This window comes from Lutra lutra, chromosome 17 (assembly GCF_902655055.1).
Source record: "Lutra lutra chromosome 17, mLutLut1.2, whole genome shotgun sequence".
Classification (NCBI taxonomy): Eukaryota; Metazoa; Chordata; class Mammalia; order Carnivora; family Mustelidae; genus Lutra; species Lutra lutra.
The window spans coordinates 40,845,535-40,873,056 of record NC_062294.1 but is presented as its reverse complement, the minus strand read 5'-3'; the positions used below and the strand labels follow the sequence as shown (position 1 = coordinate 40,873,056).

General features: G+C 40.4%; 1 protein-coding gene across 3 annotated transcripts in view; it reads right to left on the bottom strand.

The window, feature by feature from the left end:
- The window catches only part of DPY19L3 (dpy-19 like C-mannosyltransferase 3), a 68,861-nt gene that overhangs the window by 18,927 nt on the left and 22,412 nt on the right, over positions 1-27,522 (bottom strand). For 2 of the 3 annotated variants that reach the window (XM_047710937.1, XM_047710938.1), the window contains exons 4-12: positions 23,453-23,543; positions 19,993-20,114; positions 18,924-19,069; positions 16,661-16,784; positions 15,984-16,118; positions 6,949-7,080; positions 5,247-5,348; positions 3,023-3,096; positions 2,687-2,845 (exon numbers count right to left, since the gene is read on the bottom strand). In XM_047710937.1, the coding sequence (XP_047566893.1) occupies positions 2,687-2,845; positions 3,023-3,096; positions 5,247-5,348; positions 6,949-7,080; positions 15,984-16,118; positions 16,661-16,784; positions 18,924-19,069; positions 19,993-20,114; positions 23,453-23,543 (1,085 nt within the window). The remainder of the gene's footprint in view (positions 1-2,686; positions 2,846-3,022; positions 3,097-5,246; positions 5,349-6,948; positions 7,081-15,983; positions 16,119-16,660; positions 16,785-18,923; positions 19,070-19,992; positions 20,115-23,452; positions 23,544-27,522) is intronic. The other variant, XM_047710939.1, reaches the window with a different exon arrangement.

Genomic DNA, 27,522 nt, shown 5'->3' with positions numbered 1-27,522 from the left:
CTAGAATACAACAAATTTCATTTTGAGTAAAAATTTAGAATGCTTTAACCCTTTAAATTAGGAGGAAGTAGAAAAAATTCTTTTGGAATCACTTAAATTATAAGATTTCTTTAGAGATATTTCATGAGTTACTAGCATTTTACAAGTTTTTACAAATAAGAAAAGAGAAAAACGAATCCATAAACATGGAAATCAGTTCCCTTCTGAAAAAATGATCACATTTTAGCCAACCAAACCTCATTAAAGATGTCTAACATGATTTTTTTAATCAAATTTGGCTACATTAGAATAATTAACCCATAAAATGAATAATAATTCTTTATCATGTCAACACTCAATTCATATTCTATTTTCCATTAATGCCACTGCTTTTTTCAGGTGATTTCTTTGAATTAGGACCCATGGCTTTCACGCTGCATTTCATCAACGTCTCTTTAAATTATTTTCAATCAATACAAGTGCCCTCCACTTGGAGGTCGTCTATTGGCGGAAGGAAATGTATCATTTGTCCTGTAACTACTCCCACCTTCTGGATTTGGCTGATTGTCTCCTTGTGGTGGTGTTGAATACATTTCTCTACTCCCATGCTCCTTATAAACTTGAAATTAGATCTAGAGGTCAATTATTAGAGCCAAGTTCATTTATTGTGGCAAGAACACTGCACAGGGGATATGCTGTACTCTAAACTCATCACACCGGGGAAGAGCGCACTGTCCTATCTTGTTGTCTGAACCTTAGAGACTCTGAGATGGGCGAGTGAGTTCGGCCGTTGCACCTTCTGTTGTCAAGGGGATACGGAAACAGCAGGAAGGGCTGCCAGTTTAAGATAAAACCAGTACCTTTACAAGGCCCCACTTCTTCATAAAATCCAATAGACCTGGATATGTACGATGCTTCCAGGCAACTAGAGAACTCTTCTTTCCTAGAAATCCTTTCACCACCCTACATTCCCATGAAAATCGAACTGATATTCTCGGGGAATTTTCACCACTGGTAATAACCTTTACTTAGATGTTCTATATCACAACCCAAACTCTGGCTTCTATGTTGCTACTGAAAGAGTGCTCCAGACAAGGAGAACATATGTTCTCATCTCCCCTTGATACCTGAGAGAATTTCGCAACACCTCTCCCCATCTCCCCCGCCAAGCTGGAAAGCTCGAATCAGTCCCGTGAACACAGAGCCCCTGAGTTAATCCCCTCACTGTCCTACCCTTTACAGGAATGCAGATGTGTCGGGTAAACATAGTAGCATCATCCTTCCTAGTACTAAAATGATAGAAATACTCTGGATACTTGGCATTGATAAAATATCCTTCAAATGACTTAACAGTTATTTAATATTAAGATACTATAATTCTTACATCACTTTAATGAGCTTTACTTTAATGCTTTTCTTGTAATAAGGTTCTGATACCCCTACCTGGTAGATAAGAATGCTCTAAAATCTTTACCTACAATCATACAGCAAGTCGGCTTGCAGAGGTGGCTCATAGATTCACACTGAGCACCGCAGACATTTTCACAAAAGACTGCAGGCCAACTGAACTTCCTGCTTTGCATGCAGTCTAGAGTCCTGTCGACACCTGGCGTGTCTGGAATAATATTAAATTACACTGTCTAGAATAATTTCCATCTATTTTCACAGGGCTAAATTTTATCTTGGGCAAGATATCAGGCTAAGAACAGTTCTGAAAGATACTAAAATAGGTTATAGTCAATGAAGTATTTTCATGGTTCAATGTGGCTTCACTCTTAATAATCATAAAACATCTCAACTGATCTGGACTCGTGCTAATGCCCTTTCCCAGCACGGCTCTCTGGTGGCTGCGAATCACAGCTCACCAGCACCTTAATTGGCAAGATAACTACAGAGAAAAGGGCTTCCTTCTGAGCTTCATTAAGTTTTCACAAATGACAGTAGCTTCAATTTCTTACACTTAATTTTCTTTCGATTTAACATGGATAGTAAATGCAAAAACCTCCATCAGCTTTGTAGGCAGGTATTCTACAAGCTTTAAAAAAGTCTTTATACTCCCTCACTCTTTCTTTTAGCAGATGAGTAACATGTTCAGCCTTTTAGACATAGTCAATTATTACTGAAGACTTCGGCAGATGCTAACAGTTACGGTCCACTCCCCTTTTACAAGCCCCTGACCAAGATGCAACAAAACAAACAAGAGTTAACTCTTGATCTTTCATGAGCAATAACAAAGGCAGCTAGAAGAAAGGTAGAAAAACAACAGGAAATTAATAACGAGAACAAAACAGAGACTCTGAGTCAGTAACAACACTAGCTAATGACAGCTAAAATCTACAAAAATATTCTAGGAGAGAGGCAGCATTCTAACTACTATTATTTTAATTTATTTAGTCCCCACAAAACCCCGCAGAGTAAGTCCTTTGGGTATCCCCATTCCATAATAAGAGCAAGGCAGAACTGGCTCAAAGAGGACCTTGTTCCCAGACCAGTCTCTACTGCATTGCCTTTTTGCTGTCTCTTATCTGGTCAACCCTTAAATACTCCGTGTGGGGTCCACTCTAATCTGATTATGATCCCCTTTGAGCTGAACCATACTACCCTGTCTGAGGTCTGATATTTTGAACTTCAACTTTTTTCTGCCATTTTTCTGCAACACAGATCAAGTTCATTAAAGCACGGGAGAGATTTCTGAAACATGCCGTACCTGAGATTATGGAAGGCGACAGCTAAGGCTGCCATCACTGTGATGGACAGAACAAATATGTAAGCATAAAAGAGGAGAGTATCTGAAAGCCTTCCGAATGTATTAAAAGGTAAGAGGCCAAACGCTTCTTCACACAGGTACAGATTTGCATCAAAATCTCTAGGGAACAAACGAAAAGAAAGCAAAGTATTAAATTCAGTACAAGATATGTAAATACACTTTTTTCCTCAAAATGAACCTGGATTTTATAGTTGAAGGCATAATGATAACTTAAGTTTTAAAGTCCCTGCTGATTCAATATAAAAAAGCAAACATAAATTTTAAATTCAGTCATACCTTGTTGCTCCAAACCCAAATTTTGCCTTCAGAAACTTAAATATGTGTTCGTCTGACTTCAGATTAAGAATTTTCTATCAGGGAGGGAGAAAATGAAAATTGTTATGAGTGCCTTATGCATGGTTTCCTGGTAATTTCCCACTGAGTACACACATTCAGTGTCCAGTCTCACAGGATTGTGTGCACGTGTATTTATAAAATTAGCAAATATTCTCAATAGTTGTTACAAGTGAGGGACACTTTTTTTTTTTTTAAAGATTGTATTTATTTGACAGAGAGACACAGCAAGAGAGAGGGAACACAAGCGGGGGAGTGGAAGAGGGAGAAGCAGGCTCCCTGCTGAGCAGAGAGCTCAATGCAGGGCTCTATCCCAGGACCCTGGGATCATGACCTGAGCTGAAGGCAGAGGCCTAACCCACTGAGCCACCCAGGTGTCCCAGAAGTGAGGAATTCTAACAGGGGGACTTTTAAGCTCCCTCTGTTCCTTTTTTTCTTTTTTTTTTTAAGCAGAATCATTTTTTCAAACCATCTTACATGTTAGTTCAACATGTAAAATAGATAAAAGATGAGTTTCTTTGGTCTCAGGGAGAGGGAGAGGGCTGAAGCCTGGCAGAGTACAAATGTTTTGATCAGAAAACCAGTGATATGATGATCTGAAACCTCAAACAAATACAGAGCCCACAGGGCCTGTCTGGCTTTGGGGTTTCTGTCTGCAGACCCAACCGACAGAAGACTCAGTCACACAAAGACAATGGAGGCCCCCATGGTGGCCCTCCGGGGGAACTGACAAATGCCAGTGCACATCATTAGTGATTATAACTCACATAATTTTATTTTTACTATATGGCTTATAAAAATCCATCGGACATAAATGGGTAAAGAAGTTCTGTCAGAAGGAAAATGAAGATAGAAAAGAAAAGAAGATGAATCCGGGAAGTGAGGTCAGTACCTAAAATATATTCGTTAGAGATGAGCCACAAATTTGGGCTTACACATTCAACTAGCAAATGCAGATGGAGATAAAAGCACAGGTTCTAAGATTAAAACAAACCAGTTACTCAAAAGAGATCCTAACACTCCTAGAACTGAGACTCAAGAGAAATTTTTCCCCATGGCTACAGTAAAAACAGCAGGAGTCTCAAAGAAGATTTTTTCTAATTCCTCTCATTGTATGTAGTTGGCAAGACATCAAGTACAATTCAATAGATGTTATTCTTCGGGAAGTCAAGAATCAATGGTCCGGGCAGGCAGCTCTCTCCTGACTTAATCCAGGCACAGATCACTGAGTATCTAGAGTGGGGGAATGGATGAACTGCTTATCTTTCAGCCAATCCTTCAGAACTGCTGATTGCTCCGCACAAATAAGCTTTTGATAAGTACTGAACTCTGGGGTTTAAGAACATAGTGACAAGGACCCGGAGTGGAAGTGTTTAATGCGGCTGGATGAGTGAGAGTCTTTGATAGTCAACAGACAGGAAGAAGGACTGCTATTCTCTTATGGAAGAGAAGGAGTCTGTCATGTACATGCAGATGTCTCCTGTCCTGAAACCAGCCTTCTAGGAGGGGCAGAATCATCTTAATAAATCACTGTGCTTCGGAAAGTACAGTTAGTTATCTCTCTTTTTTCAAAGTAAGCTCCACACCCAACGTGGGGCTCTAACTGACGACCCTGAGACCAAAAGTCGCATGCTTCGCCCACTGAGCCAGCCAGATGCCCTGCCAGTTTATTTAACTTGATCCAATAAAAATCACGTCATCTTTTTTTGGTACCACAGTGCAAGAAAATGCTCTCTTCAAAAGCAGAATTTTTTAAATTTAGAGAAACACTTAATGCTTTTAAAGTTGAGCCTTTACCAAAAGTTTAATAACTCAGAAACTGAGTTCAAGTTAGGACATATTAAAGAGTGAACAGGTGTGCCTGTGGCTCAGTCTGTTAAGCTTTGGCTCAGGTCATGATCTCAGGGTCATGGGATCGAGCCCCATGTCAGGCTCTGTGCTCAGTGGGGAAAATGCTTCTCCCTCTCCCTCTGCTCCTACCCCCCTCCACTCATGCTCCCTCTCTTAAATAAATGGATAAAAAAAATCTTTAACAAAGAGTAAAGAGAAGTCAGTGACTAAAATCAAGAAAACAACGGTTACTGAAACAAAGTTAAAGCTGAGCTTGTTACAAGTAAAACTGGTAATTCTGTAGTAATATAAATTAAAGGTCATTTTATTAACCTACCTTAATAATGTTGTTGAGGAAAAGTGTCAAACATAAAACTGCAAATAAATGTAACAACAGTTTCCCAAGCCTATTTAGGAAGTTTCCAGTCTTCAGATTTTTCTAGAAATTAAAACAGTTGAGTTTTAATCCTTAAGTTACTTCATAAACATTTAAGATGAGATTACTTAAGGATTTAAAACATTAGATCATGCAACATAGAGAATATATGTGGAAAATACAACCTAATTTTTATGAGGTTACAATGTCTTAATATTTGTACATTTCTAACATAAGAGTAAATGAATTCCTTAATAATAAGCTTCCTGGGGCACCTGGGTGGCTCAATCAGTTAAGCTGCTGCCTTTGGCCCAGGTCATGATCCCAGGGTTGTGGGATTGAGCCCCGCATGGGCTCCTTGCTCAGCCGGGAGCCTACTTCACCCTCTCCTCTCCACTTGAGCTCTTTCTCTCCCTATCTCTGTCTTTCTGTCTCTCAAATAAATAAATAAGATCTTAAAAAAAATAAAGTGCCTCCTTAATTATTTCACTTAAAAAATTAATAAGATCAGAAAACTGTCCTTGTCTTTCTTTCTCTTTTTAAGACCTTTGCAACCAGAGTATGGTTGCATACTGCCATACGTCTGCCAGAAGGTACTCAAGATACATTGAATGAACAAATCTTGAGATCACTGACCCATTAATTCATGTAGCACAGACACAGCCATAACCCAATTAAAGACCTATCTGTATAAAAAAAGGTAAATTGTGCTCTTTGATATATAATAGTTTTCTTACAACCCTTAGATAACTTTACAGATTATCAAATATAATATCTAAAGAGTTAAATATGCATGATGTTTATTTATAATTAAAGTTAGGATGAATGAGAACTACTGTTTTAGATAATCAACTAAAGCCTGTTTAAAAGTCGTTGTGACAGCTTGTCCATGACAGCTCTCACTCCAAAGAGAAAGGATTTATTCTTCCCAAAGCAGAAAGTAAAACAGCTTCTTGATATAAAAGTGGTTATGAGAAATGTTTCTCATATGCTCATGAGAAAGAAAACAGGCTTTATGACACTATATGAAGAAAAACAACGGACTCTTAATTAAATCCCATGTAACTTTAAGAAATCTGAATTACTGAATAAAGCCAAAAGATCAGGCCAATGTTTTCAAACGTGACACCCTAGGAAAGGTCCCCATACTCCTGATGTAAGTCCTGTGATTCTCGAGATTCTGAGTGAATTTTAATTCACTTACAAACCAATAGCATGGTACGGAAGGATGGGGTGAAGAGCCGCGCGGCTCCATCACTAATACGGTGTCTGCCAACTTGAAAGACACTGCGACGAACACCCCCCAAGCAGCAGCTTCTTCTTACTCTTGAATTCATACACAATAAAATTTAAAGAGTTTTGCTCTTTTATTTCAACTTTCTATCAATGGCATTCAAATAAGCATCTTTGGCTAATCCGTGAACTAAGATTCTAATTCTCTAAGAAAAGAAACATGTCAAAACGAAGGGATGGCACAGCAGAAAGCTATGAAACAGAAATGCTTTCCCATGCATGTTTAAAAAACACCTACATAATGACCTCAGTGCTTTTCAGAGGGAATGTGGTCAGACATCTTCCTTTGTGTGCTGTATGAAAATAAGGCCCAACTACCCACAGAATTTAAAAAAAAAAAAAAAAAAAGGGGGACACAAATATGTCCTACCTGAAGTTTTCTTGCAATTAATACTGAAAGGTTGAAACTGATAAGCAGCGATCCGAGAATCATAGAATTAAAAAACTGGAGGATGCAGACCAGGAGCAAGCCTGTCATCTGGATGCCATACAGCCACGTCGCCTGCGACAGGCAAAGATGAGATGGTGAAATAAATGGGTTTTATCAAGAGACCAGCACCCGCTGACACGCTGGCTGGATATATTTCGAATCACAAACAACACAGGGAGCTTCAAGCAGTTCAGTCTAAAAACAAGTCCCCCAAACGGAATCATTTATGTCCTGTATTTACCTTTGAATTATACAGCACTTGAAACCTTGTGACATTAATTAAGAAGAGAACAAATGGATAATAGGAAGTACAGGTAGCGAACAATGGCATAAACACATTCTGGAAATGGGCAAATGCGATCTGCAGCCTTCCATTTTCTCCAGAGTTCTTTTATAGTTACTGTCTACAGTATTTCCTCATATTCTGTGATTTCTGAATGTTCCGCACTGCAGGCCTGGGTCCTTTATAGCTGCATTTCCTGTGTGTGTGCTGACTTCCATTAGACAGACAACTCCTCCCAGGGTGAGGCCTTTGACTCCCCGCGCCGCCGTCAAAAACGTGAGCCCTGAGGTCACCGGCACCTGCACTAGCTATAGCGCCGATTCTGATGCAAACCAGCTGTGGGGCCTTGACAGGTTGGCTGGGGTTCATGCAGAACAGGGGTGATGACACCTTCTTCAGAGCTGCCGTAACGGCCTGGTATAAGGACTGGATGCGGTGAGGTTTTAAAATGCCTAGCACACAATGAGCTCTCACTAAAGACAGCTCTTGGTGTAGGAGAAGTGCTAACAGGTTGATATTGACAGATGCAAAACTCAACCAACTTCAACACAGAAAATATGCCACAAAGAAAAAATGAGAGCCTCTAATAAAGAGCTGATACATTTTTTTCTTTTTAAAGATTTATATATTTACTTGAGAGAGAGGGAAAATGCAGGAGTGTGTAAGCGAGGGGCCCGGGGAGAGGGTGAGGGAGAGAGAGAATCCCAGGCAGACTCTCCACTGAGCACGGAGCCAGAGGTGGCTCGATCCCAAGACCCTGGGATCATGACTTGAGCCGAAATCAAGTGTCGGACACCTAACTGACTGAGCCACCCAGGCACCCCAAGACTTGATACTTTCTCTCCTCTTTGAAATTGGACAATTCCATACTCTTATTGGCATATGAAATATTCTGCTCTTATCAGCAGCAAATCAGATTTCCCTCATAGTTTTGTTTTCTTCGCCTCAAAGGAAACAAACCTCTTTCTAGCATCTAAAGGCCTGGCCTGCCACAGTTCAGTGCTTTTGCTTGGTGTTAACAGAAACTTGGAATTTAGGATTCTAAAGATACAATATTTTATTGTAGGAGATTTAGAAAATCCAGGAAAACATAAAAAGAAATAGTAATGGATGGAAAGGTGGGCTCTAAAATCAAAATCTAACACCATTAGCTACAGAAATAATATTGATTTCATAGTGGTGTGTGATTATTTCATGTAACATTTTACTTATTTCACATTACATTGTATCATTTTCTCATGTCAAGGACTATTCTGTGAAAACTTAATTTTAAATGGTTACATAACATTCTACCAGATGCCATGATTTGTCTGCCCGTGGCTCATTTGTTTACAGCTTATTATTGTTGAAATTAATGTTATGAACGTCTTTTTTTTTTTTAAAGATTATATTTATTTATTTGACAGAGATCACAAGTAGGCAGAGAGGCAGGCAGAGAGAGAGGAAGGGAAGCAGACTCCCTGCTTGAGCAGAGAGCCCGATGTGGGACTCGATCCCAGGACCCTGAGATCATGACCCGAGCCGCAGGCAGCGGCTTAACCCACTGAGCCACCCAGGCGCCCGTTATGAACGTCTTTTTAAAAAAATTCTCAGATCATGGTATCTGGTTACATTCATCCACCCTTATCTGCCAGGGATGTGTTCCCAGAGCCCCAGTAGATGCCTGAAACCGTGGAGAGTACTGAGCCCTGTACACAGCATACGTATCTACGACACAGTTTCATTTATAAGTGAGGCACGGTAAGAGACTAACAACAATAACCAATAATAGAACAATTATAGCCATATACTGTACAAAGTTTATGTGAAGGTGGTCTCTCTCAAAATATCTTCTTATACTGGACCCACCCTTCTTGTGATGATGGGACATGGTAAAAGAGCCAGGTGATGAGATGGAGGTGAGTGCGAGAGGCGTGGTGACACAGCGTTGGGCTACTACTGACCGTCTGTCAGAAGGTGGATTATCTGCTGCTCACTGGGGTTGATTACACAGAACTGGAACCGCAGATGAGGTGAGGGTGGGGTGGGGACTACTGTCACTCCTTAACTCATTCCTTGTTGTACCCTAGCACCCAAGACAACATCCACTAGAACAGTGTCACCTGATAAATATGGGAGGAACAAATGACAGATTCCTAGAAGTACAATTACTGGTTAGTGAAGAAACTGCTTTTCTTTTTTAATACATTCATTGAGATATAATTCATATAGCACAAAATTCACCTATTAAAATTAATGATTTTAGTATTAACAGAGTTGTGCAAATATCACCAGAATCTAATTTTAAGCTATCCTCGTCATCTCTGCAACATCCCACCGGCTGACAGGCACTGGGTGGGTTCCACTTTCTGGCCACTATGAATCATGCTGCTACAAACATCCATGTACAAATTCTTACATGGCTATGTTTTCATTTTTCGTGGGTATGGACGTGGCAGTGGAATTGCTGGATCACATGGTAACTCTATGTTTAACATGCGAGGAGATGCTAAATTGTTTTCCAAAATGGCTGCGCCATTCTGTAGTCCCACCAGCAATATATGAGCGCTCCAAAGTCTTCACCTCCTTGCCAACATTTGTTATCATCTGTCTTTGCTGTTGTTTTTAGAGTTTAGCCATCTGAGTTCGGGATGGGGGGTGTGGGGGGAGGTAATGGTATCTTATTTTGGTTTTGATTTGTGTTTCCCTAATGAGTAACGAGGCTGAGCATGTTTTCATGTGCTTGTTGGACATTTGCATTTGTTCTCTGGAGACATGCCTGTCCAATCGTCTGCCTGTATTTTATTGTTGAGAGAGTTGTAAGAGTTCTTTATATATTCTGGAACTGCCTTATCAGATATAGGATTTGCAAATATTCTCTCCAATTTTGTGAGTTGTCTTTTCACTTTGATGGTATATTCTGAAGCACAAAAGTTTTAAATTTTGATGAAGTCCAACTCATCTATTTTTAATTTAGTCATTTGTGCTTTTGGTTCTGGAGCCTTATAAAAAGGATTGGTCTACTCCAAGGTCATGAAAAATTATTCCTGTCTTCTAAATGTTTTATAGTTAAAAAATTAATGTTTTATAGTTTTAGCTCTTACAACTAGATCTACAATCTATTTTGAGTTAATTATTGTGTATGGTGAGAGAGAGGAGTCCAACTTCATTCTTTCACATGTAGATATCTAGTTATCCCAGCACCATTTGTTGAAAAGATTATTCTTTCTCCATAATTATCTTGGCACCCTTGTTGAAAATCAAATTGACTGTTTATTTCTGAAGATTTATTTCTGGTCTCTCAATTTTATTCCATTGATTTGTGTCCATCCTTCTACTAGTATCACACTGTCTTGATTACTATAGCTTGGAAGTAAGTTCTGAAGTTGGAAAGTGGGAGTCTTCCAACTTTATTCCTCTTTTCCATGATTGTTTCAGCTATTCTGGGTCCCTTGAGTTTCCACATGAATTTTAAGATCAGCTTGTCAAGTTCTGCAAGAAATTCACCTGGGATTCTGAGAGGAATTGTGTTGAATCTGTACAATAATTTAGGGAGTACGGCCATCTTAAACTACAGTGAGCCTTCCAATCCATAAACATGCAATATCTTTCCAATTTATGTGGGTCTTTAAAACTTTCAGTGTTTTGTAGTTTACAGAGTATAAGCATAAGCACTTCTTTTGTTCAGTTTATACCTAAGTGTTTGATTCTTTTCAATGTTTTTCCTTCTAGGAACTATCTTTTGCTCCCTTTCCTATTGGGGGGTAAATATTTTTCTTACTGATTTGTAGGACCTCTTTAAGGATAACAAATCACTCATGAATACATCTTAAAAAGATAAAACAATTTTTTGTCTGCCTTCCTGAAGGATGGTGTTTCTTGGTGTGCCAGTTCTTTTTATATCAAGTAGGCATAATTCTAGAGAAAAGAACAGTTAAGTCACAACAAGATCACATAATTCTTATAAATGTAATGATATCCTAGGTTCGTAAGAAACATTGTTGGTAAATGGCCAGAATGTAAAATTGAGCAGTACTGTGTATTAGAAAGTCTAGATTATCAGTGGTAGATCCGATGTTTGACAGTAGCTCAGCTTCTTGATTCTCTAAGTTCCTATCTTTTGTGAAATCTGGGACGTTTTCAAACATTCCTTTGAAAAGTACTTTTTCAAATACATTTTTCAGCCTCATGCTCTTTCTCTCCTTTAGGGATTCTGATTGTAAGAATATTAGAGTTTTTGTTTAGTACCACAGGTCCCTGAGGCTCTGTTCTCCCCCCCCGCCCCCGACCACTGGCTATTTTCTCTTGTCAAATGAGGTAATTTCTTTTTTTTTTTTTTTAAGATTTTTATTTATTTATTGAGAGAGAGGCAGTGAGAGAGAGCATGAGCTAGGAGAAGGTTAGAGGGAGAAGCAGACTCCCCGTGGAGCTGGGAGCCTGATGCGGGACTCGATCCAGGGACTCTGGGATCATGACCCGAGCTGAAGGCAGTCGTCCAACCAACTGAGCCACCCAGGCGCCCCAAATGAGGTAATTTCTAACTTGTTCTAGCTTCCAGTTCACTGGTTCTTTTTTCTGGCCACTCCATTCTCCTGCTGAGCCCATCTACTGGGTTTTTAATTGTCATTATTAGAGATTTTCAGCTCTCAAATTTCCATTTGCTCCTTATTTTTCTATTTTTCCTTTGTTTCAAGTGTGTCTGTAATTGCTCGATGAAAATTTGTTATGGCTGCTTTAAATACCTCATCAGGTAATGCAAGTTCTGTGTGTGTCAGGTGTTGGCATCTGTTGACTGTCTCTTTTCACTCAAGAGAGATTTTGCTTGTTCTTAGTATAAGAAGTAATCTTCAGTTGCATTGTACTATGTCATGGGACTCTGGATCTTTTTAAAATCTCTGTGTCGGCAGGTCTCCTCTGACCCCACACTAGTGCTATGCCAGTGGGGGAAGAAGGATGCTGCTTCCTTATTTCCAGATGGGGTTAGATGTCTAGGTTTTCTTCTTGGCCTCCACTGACTTTTGGGAGAGAGGAGAGAAGGGGGTCCCACTGCCGGGACATGGGGAAAGTTCAGGCTCCCTACGAGGCTCTGAGAAGGGAAGGGACGCCTCATTAAACTGCACTTCCCCGTGGCCTTCAGTGACACTGTGTGTGGAGGGGGAGGGTGAAGGGAGAGAGGGAGGCTTGTTACTTCTGAATGGTGGTTAAAAGCCCGGCTTCCCTGTTGATCTCTTCTGACACCATCCTGTCCGGAAGGGGAGGGGATATCTCACGACCCTGGATGAGGGCCAAAGGTTCTCCATGCGGCCTTCACTGATGCTTCTGGGAGACGGCGGCCTTCGGACACAGCCCTGGCAGAAAGCGAGTGGCCTGCTGCAGCTGGTGAGGGTGGAAGTGTGGCTTCCCCACCGGCCCTCTGCTGATGGACGTGGGAGTGAAGCTGCAGCTCTTTCTGTGCTGTTTGGCTGAAGTACTGCAGTTATGACCAAATGTTTCCTTTCTTGCTAGAGATACACTGCCTCCCTTTTCCTGATCCTTTTGGCTTTTCTTGGGGCTTCTGCCTGGCTCCATTGGTGTCTCCTGGTTGCTGACTTTTCCAGCACCTACTCTGGGATATGTGAGGTGGAAAGAAAATCCAAGGGCCTCACTGCCGCATCCTTCCTGTGGCTGCCAGGGCTCTAAGCAGCCTATTTTCATTCCTTCCCCACCCGAAATCATCTTCTGTGCGTTTTATATACACTGTCCAGGGCTTTTAGTTGCACTAAGTGGGAGGAACAAGGACAAGTGCATTCCCTCCATCTGGTCTGGAACCAAACGGGGTACTCTAAAATTTCCTTTTACGTAGTGATCATTCATGTGTCTTGCTGTTTTCACAACAGGTTAATAAAACTTCATTAGCCTTCATATTCTTTAACGGAGCCAAAGTATATGCCTTCTACCATCTACTACTCTGCTCTATATTTAAAAGGCCTAGACACATTCCTGAGTGAAGCCTGAGCTTTTGATGGTAAGAAATTTGCCATTACCCAGGAAAAGAGGAAATGTACCGAAGAGGATACGGCTTCTTGTCAGCACATTGGACTCTGAATCTGCATTGCTTTCCTCTGTACCAACTACTCTGACTCTCCCATCTGACGTGATCAGAGGTCAGTGACTCCAGTTTATGAAGAAACAAAGGCCCCAAGAAGTTACATCACTTTAAAAATCTAACTGTTTTCATACTCAGTGGCGGCAGCTTGGTTGTACAACTCAGGATTCTTTCATTACTGTGCTGCTCCTCCTCCAATTCTGATGCCTACAGCTACTACCACTAACATCAACATAGTTTCAACTATGAAAGTTTAACGAAGTAAAGAACTGAATATGATGTAAATTACCTGTACTCTTCTTTAGGTTTGTGGTGTGTGTGCCAAAACAGTATCTTTTATTGTTTTCTATTTTAAAAGAAAACAGAAAAAGTAATCCATGAAAAAAAGTCAAAAGATTTGAAGGACAAGAACTTAGAACATCAAGCTCATCAATCACGGTCAGCTGACTGCTAATACTTTGATGTCTATCTTCTCGGAAACCTTTCTCACTTTTCCTGTATGTGTTTTATTTTTATTATTTTTTTAAAAGATTTTATTTGTTTATTTGAGAGGTAGAGAGAGAGCACAAGCAGGGAAGGAGCAGAGGGAGAAGGACAAGCAGACTCCATGCTGAGGGCAGAGCCCAGTGCAAGGCCTGATCCCACGACCCCGAGATCATGGCCTGAGCCGAAATCAAGAGTTGGCCACTTAACCAACAGAGCCACCCAGGTGCCCCATACGTATTTCATTTTTAAAAAAGAGAGGGGGAAAATAATGGTCACATGATACTGTTACACTGCTATACCATATTTACTTAACAATACTCCACTGCTACTGACTTAGGTTGTTTCCAGCCAGCTTTTTCTTATTACAGTACAACTAAAATGAACATGTTTGATTACTTCCTTAGGCTAAATCTCTAGAGGTGAGAGTGTCCGTGAAAGGGAAAACACATTTCTAGGCTTTTCTGTGAAATTACACTGCAGAAAAACTTTATACAGTTGTTTTCAAAATGGCACAACATATTTTTTTTTTATGTGACAACATACAGAGTTCCTTTGAAAGTGCTTGCTAGAAAGGGGGGAAATGCGCTATTACATACAAAGAGAGAAAGGGAGACCAACTGGCTCAGGAGAGCAGGCCGTGGAGAAAGGCAGCTTCCACGTCACCATGACCAAAGTCCAAAGGGTTACAAAACAGGAAAAGCCAATATGAACAGACTCCACTTCATTTGTGCATGAGGCTTTCTGAGGCACCCGGAGCTCGGTTACCATTATTTAGTATTATATATATGCCCTACACACACACACACACACACACACACACACACACACACACACACCCCTTTCCTCTGCTCTACTTGCTTTCTTCTACTTGCTTTCTTCCCTGTATTTTACCGTCATAGCCTCCCCCGACACGCCATCCAAATTCTACTCTTCTCATTTGTGGCCCAGCTCAAGTCTCCCACCTTTGTGAAACCTTTCTAGCCTACAAAGAACCTTCTTCATCTTCTAGCGCTTCTTATTACTACAGATTAACCTCTCTAGACATACAGACCTTTAACTGTTAGCTGCTCAAATGTTTACTTCCCATCATAGCACACACACGACATCTCCTACAGGTGGCGAGTCTGTCATGCCTCTCCAGTCCCTGGGAAGAGGGACAAGGAATACTTGCTGGCAGACTTTCATGTTTCCTAATTCAGACTCAGCCAGTCTCTAAAGATTGCTGCATCTCTCTCTCTTTTTTTAAATAAAGATTTTTATTTATTTATTTGACAGACAGAGATCACAAGTAGGCAGGGAGGCAGCAGAGAGAGAGGAAGGGAAGCAGGCTCCCTGCTGAGCAGAGAGCCCGATGCGGGGCTCGATCCCAGGACCCTGGGATCACGACCTGAGCCGAAGGCAGAGGCTTTAACCCACTGAGCCACGCAGGCGCCCCTGCTGCATCAATTTTAACAAGGAATAAATGTATGCGACTCTTCAATATTACACTATCTTGCCCCCTTAGAATTAGAAATAATATTTTATGATACTGGGAAATACTTGTTACTGTTACTTTAAAATAGTAACGATGAAGAGCTTTTAAAACATCCACAATACATTAAAAAACATTTCTGCACATGAGAAACACCTTGCCACAAAGTGACACACAGCACACACTGTGAGACAAACAACAGCTTCCTTAATATGGCACCGTCCCATGTGTGGCATCTGGACAAGCAATAGGGATTGCCATCTCAAGCCTGATAGATGTTACTATGAAAATTTTATGAAGTACCAAAGAAAGGTGTTCTATACCCACTGATTTCCTTGGGGGACAAAGGCAGTACACAGTACGACATTTTACAACAGCTATCTTGTATTTTAAAATTTAAGACAGCTCTGTAAAGGACAACTGATCTAAGACATTTGTGCTTCAGATAAACCCATCTTTTAATGTAGAATAAACAGAATAAAAGTTAAGATGGCCAAACTAGGCTGCACAGGTTACTCGACTTCAATCGACCCCAGTGTATGTACGCTGTAACTCAGAAGCAGCTTCGACCTGACTGTTAAGCACGTGCACATTCTGAACCCCCTGCCCCACTGTGTGACGGAAACCGCTAAAGAGCGCTGCGTCAAACGAGAGGAGAGGGCGCGGCTTACCTTCACGGCCGGCAGCATGTCCAAGGAGTCCAGCGTGAACAGCACTAATGCCTGCATCAGCATCATAAATTGATTAAATTGCCATGTCAGACTAAAGAGAAAAGTTGATATGAAAATGGCAAGAAGGGTCAGCCTCTGTAAAAAGAAAACCTTCGTGTAATTTCCATGTCTCTAGTCGTAAAGAACCCTGCAGACAAGTTCCCTCAAGGGCAGCCAATATCTCTACAACCCAAACAGAGAGACCATGAACTGCTGCTCCGAAAACCCCTGCATTTGTTACTGAAGCTCTAACTATCCACAGGTGACACCGGGCACATAAATATGCACGTAAGGTGTGTGTGCTCCGCAGCACCTGGGAGCCGGCCATGCGCCAAGTCACATCTCCAGGGCCGTGGCTTAAGGATTCTGACAGTTCTGCAGAAATTATATGTGGCTTTACTGCAACTATTTGAGGACAGTTAATGTAGAGTACGTTTTTAACATCAAAAATGAAAACATTTTCTTTGCAAAGTGGGAAAGGGCTCAGAAAGGGAAAACTTAACTCAAGTTTAAAAAAACTGGTCATGGAATAAGAACTACTCACACGCGACGAGACACCACGTACATCACATTCTCTGAAGCTTCTTCAACAAAACTGGAGAAATTTAAAAAATATATAAAGTATCATAAAAACTTACCTCAGAGAGAGGCTGTAAGTTTGGTCGCAGGAAATACGTGATTGCTGCTATCTGAATTGCAAAGAATGGCAGAGCCCAATTCTCCCTCAGCGGGATGGTAAACTCGACTCTTGTGGTATCTATTCTGCACAGAGAAAACACAAATGGCCACAGGAATAATTTTTACTGTAATTACCTGAAAGATTTCCTAGAGTGAAAGACGTAGGGCATTAAACACTTAAGATTCTGGTTGTTACTTCTCAGCTATAATGATTTGTCCTTACCGTCAACGTCCCTGTACCATCAAGTGGCACTGAGAAAATTTAAGGAAACCGTTCACAGGTACGCAGCTAGCTAAGGGGTAGAACTGGGCTCCAAGCCATGGCAGGGTGATGCCAAAACCCAGAAATGTGCACTCATGCCTCACTGCTTTGAACTTTTATTTCCCTCGAAGTTCGTTAGTGCAAACTGGCAGTGTGTCTCATTCTCCCTCTATTTCTTTGGTGTGTAAATCTGAATCTTAAATTTGTCAGTGGGAATAATTTGTAAAAGTTTCTCGTCCCTCTGGAATGTGAACTACCAGACGGTAGTTTCCACCTCTGTATATAGCTAAGTTTCCACCTCTGTACACCCAGAACCAACAAGCATCCCTGCACGGACTAGGCATCCAGCAAATGTCTTCTCTCTCCTCCTGATAGAACAACAAATTGGACTTTTCATTTACCCCTAGCAAGAATACTATGTTAAAATGTTAAGAGGTAGCATAACAGTGTTTTCAAACTGTGTTTGAATTCTGATGGAGAATAAGCTGGAGAGTGTGTGTGTGTGTGTGTGTGTGTGTACATACACACACCTTTACTTTTTAAGTAATAGTGTGTGTAGGTGTGTGTGTATACACGTATGTGTATGTATATACGTGTATATACATACACACACACACATACATAACTTAACCTACTAAGCTTTAATTTCCTCATCCCTCTGGAGCAGCTGGGTGGCTCAGTGGGTTAAGCTCAGGTCATGATCTCAGGGTCCTGGGATGGAGCCCCTTAGCGGACTCCCTGCTCAGCGAGGAGTCTGTTTCTCCCTCTCCCCTTGCCCCTCCCTGCTGTTTACATTTGCTTTCTCTCAAATAAATAAATAAAAACTTGTATTAAAAAAAATTCATCATCTCTAAAATGGTCATAATATCTATCCTGTAGGATGGTTAAAAGAATATAGATAAAGCATTTTGTGAAGTGGTTAACATAAAATAAGCACTCAATAAGATTATAAAAAGAAGTAATTTGCTTAGGATTATAAAATAAAATCAATATTAGAACTTGGCGCTGAAGTTTGAAGACTCCTACTGAATACTGGTGTTGCTACTGTAGGTCAAGCAATAATTCGTGTATCTTGACTATGTTTTTTTAAAAAATGCTATTTCAGGTGTCTGGGTGTTTCAGTTGGTTAAACGTCTGCCTTTGGCTCAGGTCACAATCCCAGGGTTCTGGGGTCAAGCCCTGTGTTGAGCTCTTTGCTCAGTGGGCAGCCTGCTTCTCCTCCCGCTGCCCTTCCCCCATCTCGTGCTCTCTCTCTCTCAAATAAATCAATAAAGTCTTTTTAAAAAATGCTTTCATGGGGTGCCTGGGTGGCTCAGTGGGTTGAAGCCTCTGCCTTCAGCTCAGGTCGTGGTCTCAGGGTCCTGGGATCAAGCCCGAGTCGGGTTCTCTGCTCAGCAGGGAGCCTGCTTCCCCCTTCTCTCTCTGCCTGCCTCTCTGCCTTCTTGTGATCTCTGTCTGTCAAATAAATAAATTTCTAAAAAATCTTAAAAAAAAAAAAACAAAAATAAAAAATGCTTTCATGCTCTAGTATCTACAATAAAGATATTAACTAAATAATATAAGAACTTCCTTATATTTGTACAGTGCTTTATGCTTTGCTAATTATAAGCCACACACAACCTATCAAGATTGATAGTAAAGATACTGTTAAATGTCTTTAAGAGAGGAGGTATGTAGCCAGAGAAATAATGATCACACATCCAACTGGGAACAGAACTAGATTTATCACGATGATTCTCTTGGTCTGTCATTTAATGTTCTCTTCCTCAGCTGGAAATATATATGTAAGCAGGACTTTCCACCTTGCTAGATAAGACAAGTAAATACCACTAGGGAAACCAAAGAGAAAATACTCCCATACAAACCAGTGTGGCTGAGTAACTTCCTCTGACCTGGAAATCAAGTACCTTTGTTTTCACTTCCATCTTAGGAAGGGAGAAGGGATACTGATTGCAACTCACCTATTGGTGATGTACCAGAACGCTGCTAGAAGCCCCGACAGCCATGTCCCACTAAGGAGCCAGCTGGTTGTGTACAGGGCCGTGACATAGATCGCCTGCAGTCCAAACAAGGTGTAAATATAAAAATAAACTGGCTCTAAATATTTCTGGAAAAAAGAACAATAAAAAATATTTGTTATGGAACCCTCATTAGCTTTTCATTGTTACTTAAAAAATATGACAATGAGGGGCAGCTGGCTGGCTCAGTCACTAAGAAGGTGTGACTCTTAACCCAGGGTCGAGAGTTAAAGCCCCACCTTGGATGTGGGGCCTACTTACCCAAACAAACAAACAAACAAAAAAAAAAAAAAACAAAAAATATGAGAGTGGAAATTTAATAATCAGCAACTGGGTATTGATTACAAGCACTAAGCCTTTCTGGGCAAAAGTGTGCTGGCGGCCTTTCTTCTCACTAGCGGAGTGGGAAAGGGAAGGAAGGCCTGGACTCTGGCTTCATTCTTTAGACAAGCTTCACATCTAACTGTGTCCACATGAAGTGGTCACTGTGATTGGCTAATTTCCAATTTTTTAATTTAAAGATAAGGGACAAGTGATTACATGCTTCTCAATGAAAATATATATCAGCTTCTAGACTGCATGCATGTATTATTAGCCAGGGTGCATCTATGTGTAAAAAAAAAAAAACTTATAAAAACATATATGAAGAGCAAAGTTCACCATATCCGGAGAAAATTAGGATTTTTGTTGCTTTCCTACCAAGCCAGTGGAAGATCAGAATAACATATGTGGAAGTCGCAACTTAAAACAGCAGATTTTGGGGCGCCTGGGTGGCTCAGTGGGTTAAAGCCTCTGCCTTCGGCTCAGGTCATGATCCCAGGGTTCTGGGATCGAGCCCCACATCGGGCTCTCTGCTCAGCAGGGAGCCTGCTTCCTCCTCTCTCTCTGCCTGCCTCTCTGCCTACTTGCGATCTCTGTCAAATAAATAAATAAAATCTTTAAAAAAAAAAACCACAGCAGATTTTGACTTTTGTGTGATATTAACAATTCAATGTCACAGAACACAACATACCTGTATTGGTAGGACTCTATATAAAATACTGAGAAAAACTTCTTGGTAAATATTCATTCGTTGAAGAAGGTTAATTGTCCTCATAGACTCAGTTTTGTTATCATATATTAAGCCATGAAAACCTAAGGTTGGTATTTGAAAGATCAGGAAAAAAGAATTACAATTATAAATTATCAATTATTCAAGACTTTTCCTAGATTCTTTAGTGTGTGCCAGAGAATGTGCTAGGCGTTGGGGATGTGATAGTAAACAAAAAACACCATCCCACCCTCAAGCAGCTTACTGTATATTAGATGGACATTCACATGTTTACATGAATACAGGTAAATTATAATTTGTGTGAGGACAACAACAACAACAAAAAACCCATATGTTCTTTTACAGAAATTCAGGCCAAGAGGATTTTATACCCTCACTCTGCCCTTCCTGCCATGAGACCTGTACTTCTTTGGGGGCTGTAAGCAGCCTATGGGTTTTCTTTTTTTTTTTTTTTTTTCTTTTTCAGAAAAGATGACACGTGTCTCCACCAGCAATGTGGCTATTTACCTTTGTCATGACAACAGCAGGTTCCAAATAAGGGCGGGATAATAAAAGTAAGAAATAAACCTGTTGTTATAGAGTTCCGTGGCTACACTGAGGTTATCTGCTGCTATAACCAAGCTAACTGATTCACAGAAGGTTCGAAGAGATGGTTCACAGAAGAGAACATGCATACAGTCCCGATACATATGAAAAGATGCTCAACCTTGCGCCTACGGAAAGTACAAATTAGAACTATACCATTTCTCACCTACCAGCTTGGAAGAAAATTAAGAAGTCTGACAACATCCTCTATTTTATAGTCCTTATGAAGTTAACAGATTCAGGTAATGATCACCGATGGTGCTAACCCATTAGGTGCAAGGCTAACTGAGAACTTATTAACAGACCAGTCTCAACCCTACAAGAGATTGCGCCCGTCAAGTGCCCCCACCTCTATTGGACAAATGAATCATGTTTTCAACAAAAAAAATTACAAGAATAGAAGATAGAAGGAAATCTATAGATTAAAAGAAACAGAGAGAGGGCTCTGGCTGGCTCAGTCAGTACAGCAAGCAACTCTTGATCTTGGAGTTGTGAATTCGAGCCCCATGTGGGTGTAGAGATTACTTAAAAATAAAATCTAAAAAAAAAAAAGAGAGAGACAGAGCAAATGATTGCAATGCTTGGACTTTATTTGGATCTCAAAAACTATATTAAAACTCTGGAAGACAATCATAAAAATGAGGAACACTGACTAGATATTTGACAGAAATCTCCTAATTATGCTTTAAGTGTGATAATAGCAATGTGGTTATATTTAGAAAAGGGGTTGCCATCTTTTACATAAATATACTGATATGTCTACAAATGCAGAAATATGCTGTCTTGGAGTTTCTCCAAAATCATCCGGTTTGAAAATGGGGTATAGAGAGGGGACAAGATAGGTTATGAGTTGGTAACTCTGGAAGCTGGTGACAGACATACGAAAATGTCCAGAGGATTCTCTTTACCCTTTTATATGTTTGAAATTTTCTAGAAGGAAGATCTTAACAAATGACTTAGAGGAAATGAAACAGATGAACCACTGAGATAATAATGGTGATAATTCGTAAGAAAATACCCGAATGAGATTTCTCATCTTTAAGAGCAGAGTTTCTCAACTTTAACACTACTGGTATTTTGACATTTGAGGCTTGATAATTCCTTGTTGAGACATTGTAGGATGGTTAGCAACATCCCTCCCCTCTGCCCATTCCAGCAGCACAATTGTCCCCAACCCACCCCAGCTGGGACGACCCACAGCGCATCTCGATGTTTCCAGTGTCCCCGAGAGAGACAAGTGTCCCTCAGTAAGACCCACTGCTTTAGAGGATGCTAGAGAAGCAAATCACAAATTTGAGAATTCACGGACTCACTATTCTCAGTAGTTATGTTCCAGAAAGTTGCAGTGAACACTGAATTAGCAGGGTTATGTTCTTATGAGCCTCTGGTCATGCATTTTCATCAACTGATCAACACATGACCTTGATTTATGTGTTTCTGTTTAAAGACACCTTCTTCAGTATATATGAGCGATTCATTAACGCTGAACACATGCCAGTAACACTAACGCATGCCTCTACAGAGCTTATCTAACACGCGTGTTTTCTCTGTATGCCTTCTTCACGGCCTGCGTGCACTTGGGAACTCCAGACAGCACGTTAGCACTATGCTGGGGGCCATTTCAAACCACAGAATCACCAAAAAAAGCAGAAAAATACAAAAAGCATGGCCCTAGGTAGACTATGAAAAGGACACTGTAGAAGGAGAGCTGAAAGGAGACGGCAGTCATCACCTCATTCCACCTCGGCTGGGAACATGCAAGCCAGGTGACTAAGCATTCTCGCTGCTCTGCACAAGCCCGTGAATGCCTGGCAGAGCCCCATGAGTGCGGATTCTGGGGTTACAAAGAGGTTTGAGTAAGTGAATTTGCACATATGGACTCCATGAATAACAAGGATCAACTGCAGAGGGAAAGAAAATCAACACCTAACCTGCCTTTGTCGTATAAACTGGACCTCAGGGTCATCAAACAGTTGATGAGAAAAAGGCTTCTTAAATAACAGAGTTCCAGCTAACAAACACAAGGGGAATGCTGAAGGTCACATTTGTAACTACTGAAATGACAGATATAGGCAATAAGCATCAATGGCTGCTAAAACCACTAAGTGAAAGGCTGATGGGTAGTAACCTTATTATGGGGGAACCTGGCTATCTACACGGGAACCAACTGACTGATACTTCGAGCGCAAAAGGAAAGATAACCAACGTTTCATATCTCCTACTGTGACAGAACCAGAAGTGCAAAACATCACCCATGAAGGATTTTTGCCAAAAATGTATCCAAATCCAAGCAAAGCCCAGTAAAGGACACAGTAAGTAGGAGAGTTCCCTTCCGGGGCTTAGATGAGTAATAGCGGCTGAGCTCTAAACCACTCACCAACAGCGGAAATGTGGGAAAATGGTAATTGCAAAATAAAGGACCAAATGGGGACACCGGGGACAAGAAGGACCACTGTACTTCTTGTCTTCTCACCAAAATGCCTCCTGTTTTTAGACAATACTCCTTTCACTTGCAAAGACCTCTTCCAAAATGATTATGGGGGAAAAAAAAAAAAACAGCAGCAAAACCAAGAAATTGCAAACAGATGAGTTTTGGGATGGAGTAGAGCTAAGGAGAGGAGAGTTATGTTAGGTATTACAGAACTCCTTCCAGAGCCAAACACTGGTTACTTGAGCAGGGAAAATGTACACGAGTTTAAGAAAAAAAAAAGAAAAAAAAAAAAAAGGCACGCAAGTTCTAGAAAGCATTTATAAAATGCTTTAGTGCACAAGTAGGTTTGGCTGAAATATTGCAAAGGAAGAAGGAGATCCCCATAAAGCTATTAGTTGTAATTACCTTGCATGAGGGTTGGAGCCTGTAGCATTTGCTTGTAGTAGGAGTAATACAGCCCACATTCTGTTCTGAATGAGATTTCTCGCTCCACTTCCTGAAATAAAGTTAGGTCTACTGGGTTTACATGACCTAGTTTTTTGTTTTTTGCTTAAATATCTATTGTCACGGCAGAAACAGGATCCAAAACTACAACTTAAAAGGAAAAAAAAAAACGCTTTCAAAATATAGTCTTAAGAAATCTTGGCAAACCAAAACAATAGAAGGCTGGTAAATGTTGAAGCTGGGTGGGAGTTACAGGAGTTTATTATATGAGTCTTTCTACTTTTGTGACTGTTTAAACTTTCCATTAACAAACCATTTTACAAAATAGAGACAACTAATTCCATTTACACTGACGTGTCACAGTTACCATTTCTCTTTTATTTCACACAAATTAAAACTTAAAAAAAAACACACACCACCAATTTTATGGAATACTAGGGAGAATCAAAATAGGCACAGAATAAAAAACCTCCCAAATGAAAAGAACTATAATTGCATTAGATACTTACCTAAAAACTAACAGTATTATATAAGATTAATAACTTCCCATTTATTCTCAGAATGTAAGATAGCCTGAATGAAAAGGGGCAGACCTTTTACATGTGAATTTTAGTTTGCCAAGTGTCACCCTGGTGGAAAGATGCTCATGTCGGCAAATGGATACAATAGTAAACCGCTTTTATTTATTTATTTATTTATTTTTTTTAATGTTAGCTCAGTAAGGGAAATATTTTGGGGTAGGATAACTAGGAACTGACCTTTTAAAGATTTTTATTTATTTATTTGACAGAGAGGCAGGCAGAGAGAGAGAGGGAAGCAGGCTCCCTGCTGAGCAGAGAGCCCGATGTGGGACTCGATCCCAGGACCCCGAGATCATGACCTGAGCCGAAGGCAGCGGCTTAACCCACTGAGCCACCCAGGCGCCCAGTAAACCGCTTTTAAATAAGTATTCAATTTTAGAAGAACTGAAAATTGAAAGTGACAGCTATTAGTCAATTTGATTGTAAGATGCTTTTATAAAATGTAAAATTTAAATCATTAATAAACTCTGGAGGCAACTGGTGGTGAGGATGGGATGGGGAAGACATCCTGGAATAATCATATTAATATTCTTAGATACTGTATTTCACATACATACATATATATCTAGATATCTATCTCTCTTTCTCTACACATAATAGTATAAACGAAAGAAAATGGTAATTTGTCGTTACACCAGTGTCTAAGAAGTCAGGTCCTAGAATCTGGCACACGGGGTCTAAAGCATATTTCCATCTCTGTTTTTCCTACCATAGCAGATCCCTATTCCACAAACCCAACCTTAACGGGGGAGGATGCTAAACATGAAACATGGCATGTTCTAATGAATCAGCTTCTCTGAACACACCTTTGGTTTTTTTTCCCCTACCTCCAACGACTTTTCAAACTGTAATAAACATTTCATGAAAAGAACCACTCATGCTACTTATCTTCAGGTCTGAAATTATTTCATGTGTCTCTTCTACCCTTTAAATATTTCTCCTGTTGTTTAAAAAACTATTATAAATTGATTCATGAATAAAGCACTGAAGAAGTACTCAGTTCCCTGAGTACATTCAACTACTGACCTTGAGAAACAAACTTATGTTTTACCATTGTTCACTCTTTTTTAAAAAACCAGGAGGGAGGGGCAGAGTAGCCAATCTTATATAATGAGCTTCCTTCCACAGAAAACAGGTTTATCTCAGGGAAAGCAAACATGGAAAAAAGGCCCAGTCAGATTCTGAAATTTACTTTCATTAGCACACTTGCTCTATAAAGAGGACAATATACAACGATGGTGCTCTCTTAGCTTATGCCTTTGCTACTGATTTTGTGTTGTCTCTTTCACAGCAGTAAAGGCAATTCTTAGCAGTCATATCAACATTCATCTTTAATTTTTGAGAAAAACTGTTCTATTGCTTTTCTTAACAGAAAACTAGACTGGTATCACTTGTTTCTATAATATTCACACTCCTACTTGGTCAAGGAGCCACCGAGGCTGTGAATTAATGTTAACTGAGCTAATGTTAGCTTTTGTTCATGCAAGTAAGGGGAAAAAAAACCTATTAAGTCTAATTACATTCCTTTTCTTCTCCCCAGCTGCTTCATGTGTTCAGAGTACGGCTGTCTTCAATGGAATATTCTAATGTCAAACCTATATCCCCAAATCAAACTGGAGAGGCAGATCAATCATTTACATGAAGGGGGCTTCACAGCCAACACGGTTCTAAGGATAAAAGAAGACTGACCTTATAAAGATGGGGGGGGGAACCCACTGCTCACAGTACAAAGGTAGAAAGCTTTTGTGCTCCACCCCGCTCTTTTAATATACCCAGAATGTATAAAGAACTGAGGGGGTCCTAATTAGTAAAAAAGCATTCAAACGTGATTAATTGGTAATCTCGGCACCAGCTGTATGGAACCAAATGCTAGACTTTATTAGACAGACACTTGCAAGTTTTACATCTGCTTCATGCTAAGAGAACATCTGCTTTACTCATTCAAACACTTTTCCAGTTTTATAGCAATTTACACTTTGCCTGCTGGATTGTGCTAGTGAAAATGTACACCAAGAGAAGCTACCCTCTGAAGAATGCAAAATGAACAAATACTTCATATTTTAATTTGCATCAGTTCCACAGGGAAAGCAATGTCGGGAGAATGAAAGGATCTTTTCTGAAGACAATGACAGAAAGAAATATAAAGACGAAGGCATTGTATTTTTAAGGAGCCGTATAGCTAACACCATTTAAGTAGTAGTTTATATTGTAATTTAACAAAAGTACTCAAAGGAAAAAGCATTAAAAAATGCTCACACTTAATCTGCATCCCCTAGAAACACTCGAAATGTAACAACCCCTTTCAGACAAATGACACCAAATCTGCCAAAGGAAACCTCTCGTTAGTTTTTTAAAATCTCGTGAAAGTAACTTTTGTTTACAGAAACTGCACCCCAAATGATGAGGCCGCTGGTAGAGGGGAAGCCAGGGAAAGATGAACTTCATACATGTCATCTGTTTCAGAATTAGGGCACAAATCATCTCACCAAGAAACAGGAGCTCAGGATAAAGACAGCTGTTCTCGACGTTTTGCACTGGGAATCATGCCCTTAGCGAATATAGTTATGGCACATACATGGATGATGGTCCGGTTCGATTCCTGTCCGTCTGTTGGAATCGAACCGTTCTTGCCCTGGAGTTGATGAATGCCGTGATGTGCGAGCGCTGCCAAGCGGGGTGTGGGAGGTTAGACGGCTGCTGTGGGGACCGGCACCCGTGGGGCTCACACAGAAGCCACCACCAGTCCTCGGGAGCACCTGAAGTCACCGCTTTGCGGGACTTGCCCTGGTTAGTCTAAAGAGCCCTTGCTGAGCAGGCGCGTTCATTCGGTGGGAAGATATGCAAATTCTGTAATATCAAGCCAATATGACAGTAAGAGTGGAAAATACCAGCCTAAGAAAGGATTGTACAAACTTGGCAAAAATTGAGTGACAGGAGTGCTTTTTTAGCCAAATGAGAATGATCTTTCCTTATCACTCAACATTTATTTGCTGGGGGAAACAAAGGTATAAAACCTCAGTCCTTGATCCTGAGGGGTTTATGTTTCCATGAGAAAGAATAATGCATTTTTTAAAAAGGAAAATGACAACTCAAGGAAGGGTATCAATTAGAGAGAAGGAAGAGCCTTTTGCCTGAACTATTAACCCAGCCCCAATCGCATTCTGTGCTTCTCATCAGTCTCTTTTTTGCTCTATCTTCCTCATTCATTCATTCATTCAACAAACAGCTACTGACCAACAAGTGACAAGCATTCACCGGCTGAGAAATTCAGCTGGGAACAAAAGGGGACACAAATCTCTGTCTTCACAGGATTTTTAATCTAGAACAGAGGGAAGAATTTCCTTGCTTAGTAAACAAGTACAGTATAAGAAGTAAAGCAGAGAAGGGGGGTGGCGAGGGTGGGGTGGTGCTGTGGTCTTGCAGATGTGTGAAGAAGGCCGCACCCGTGAA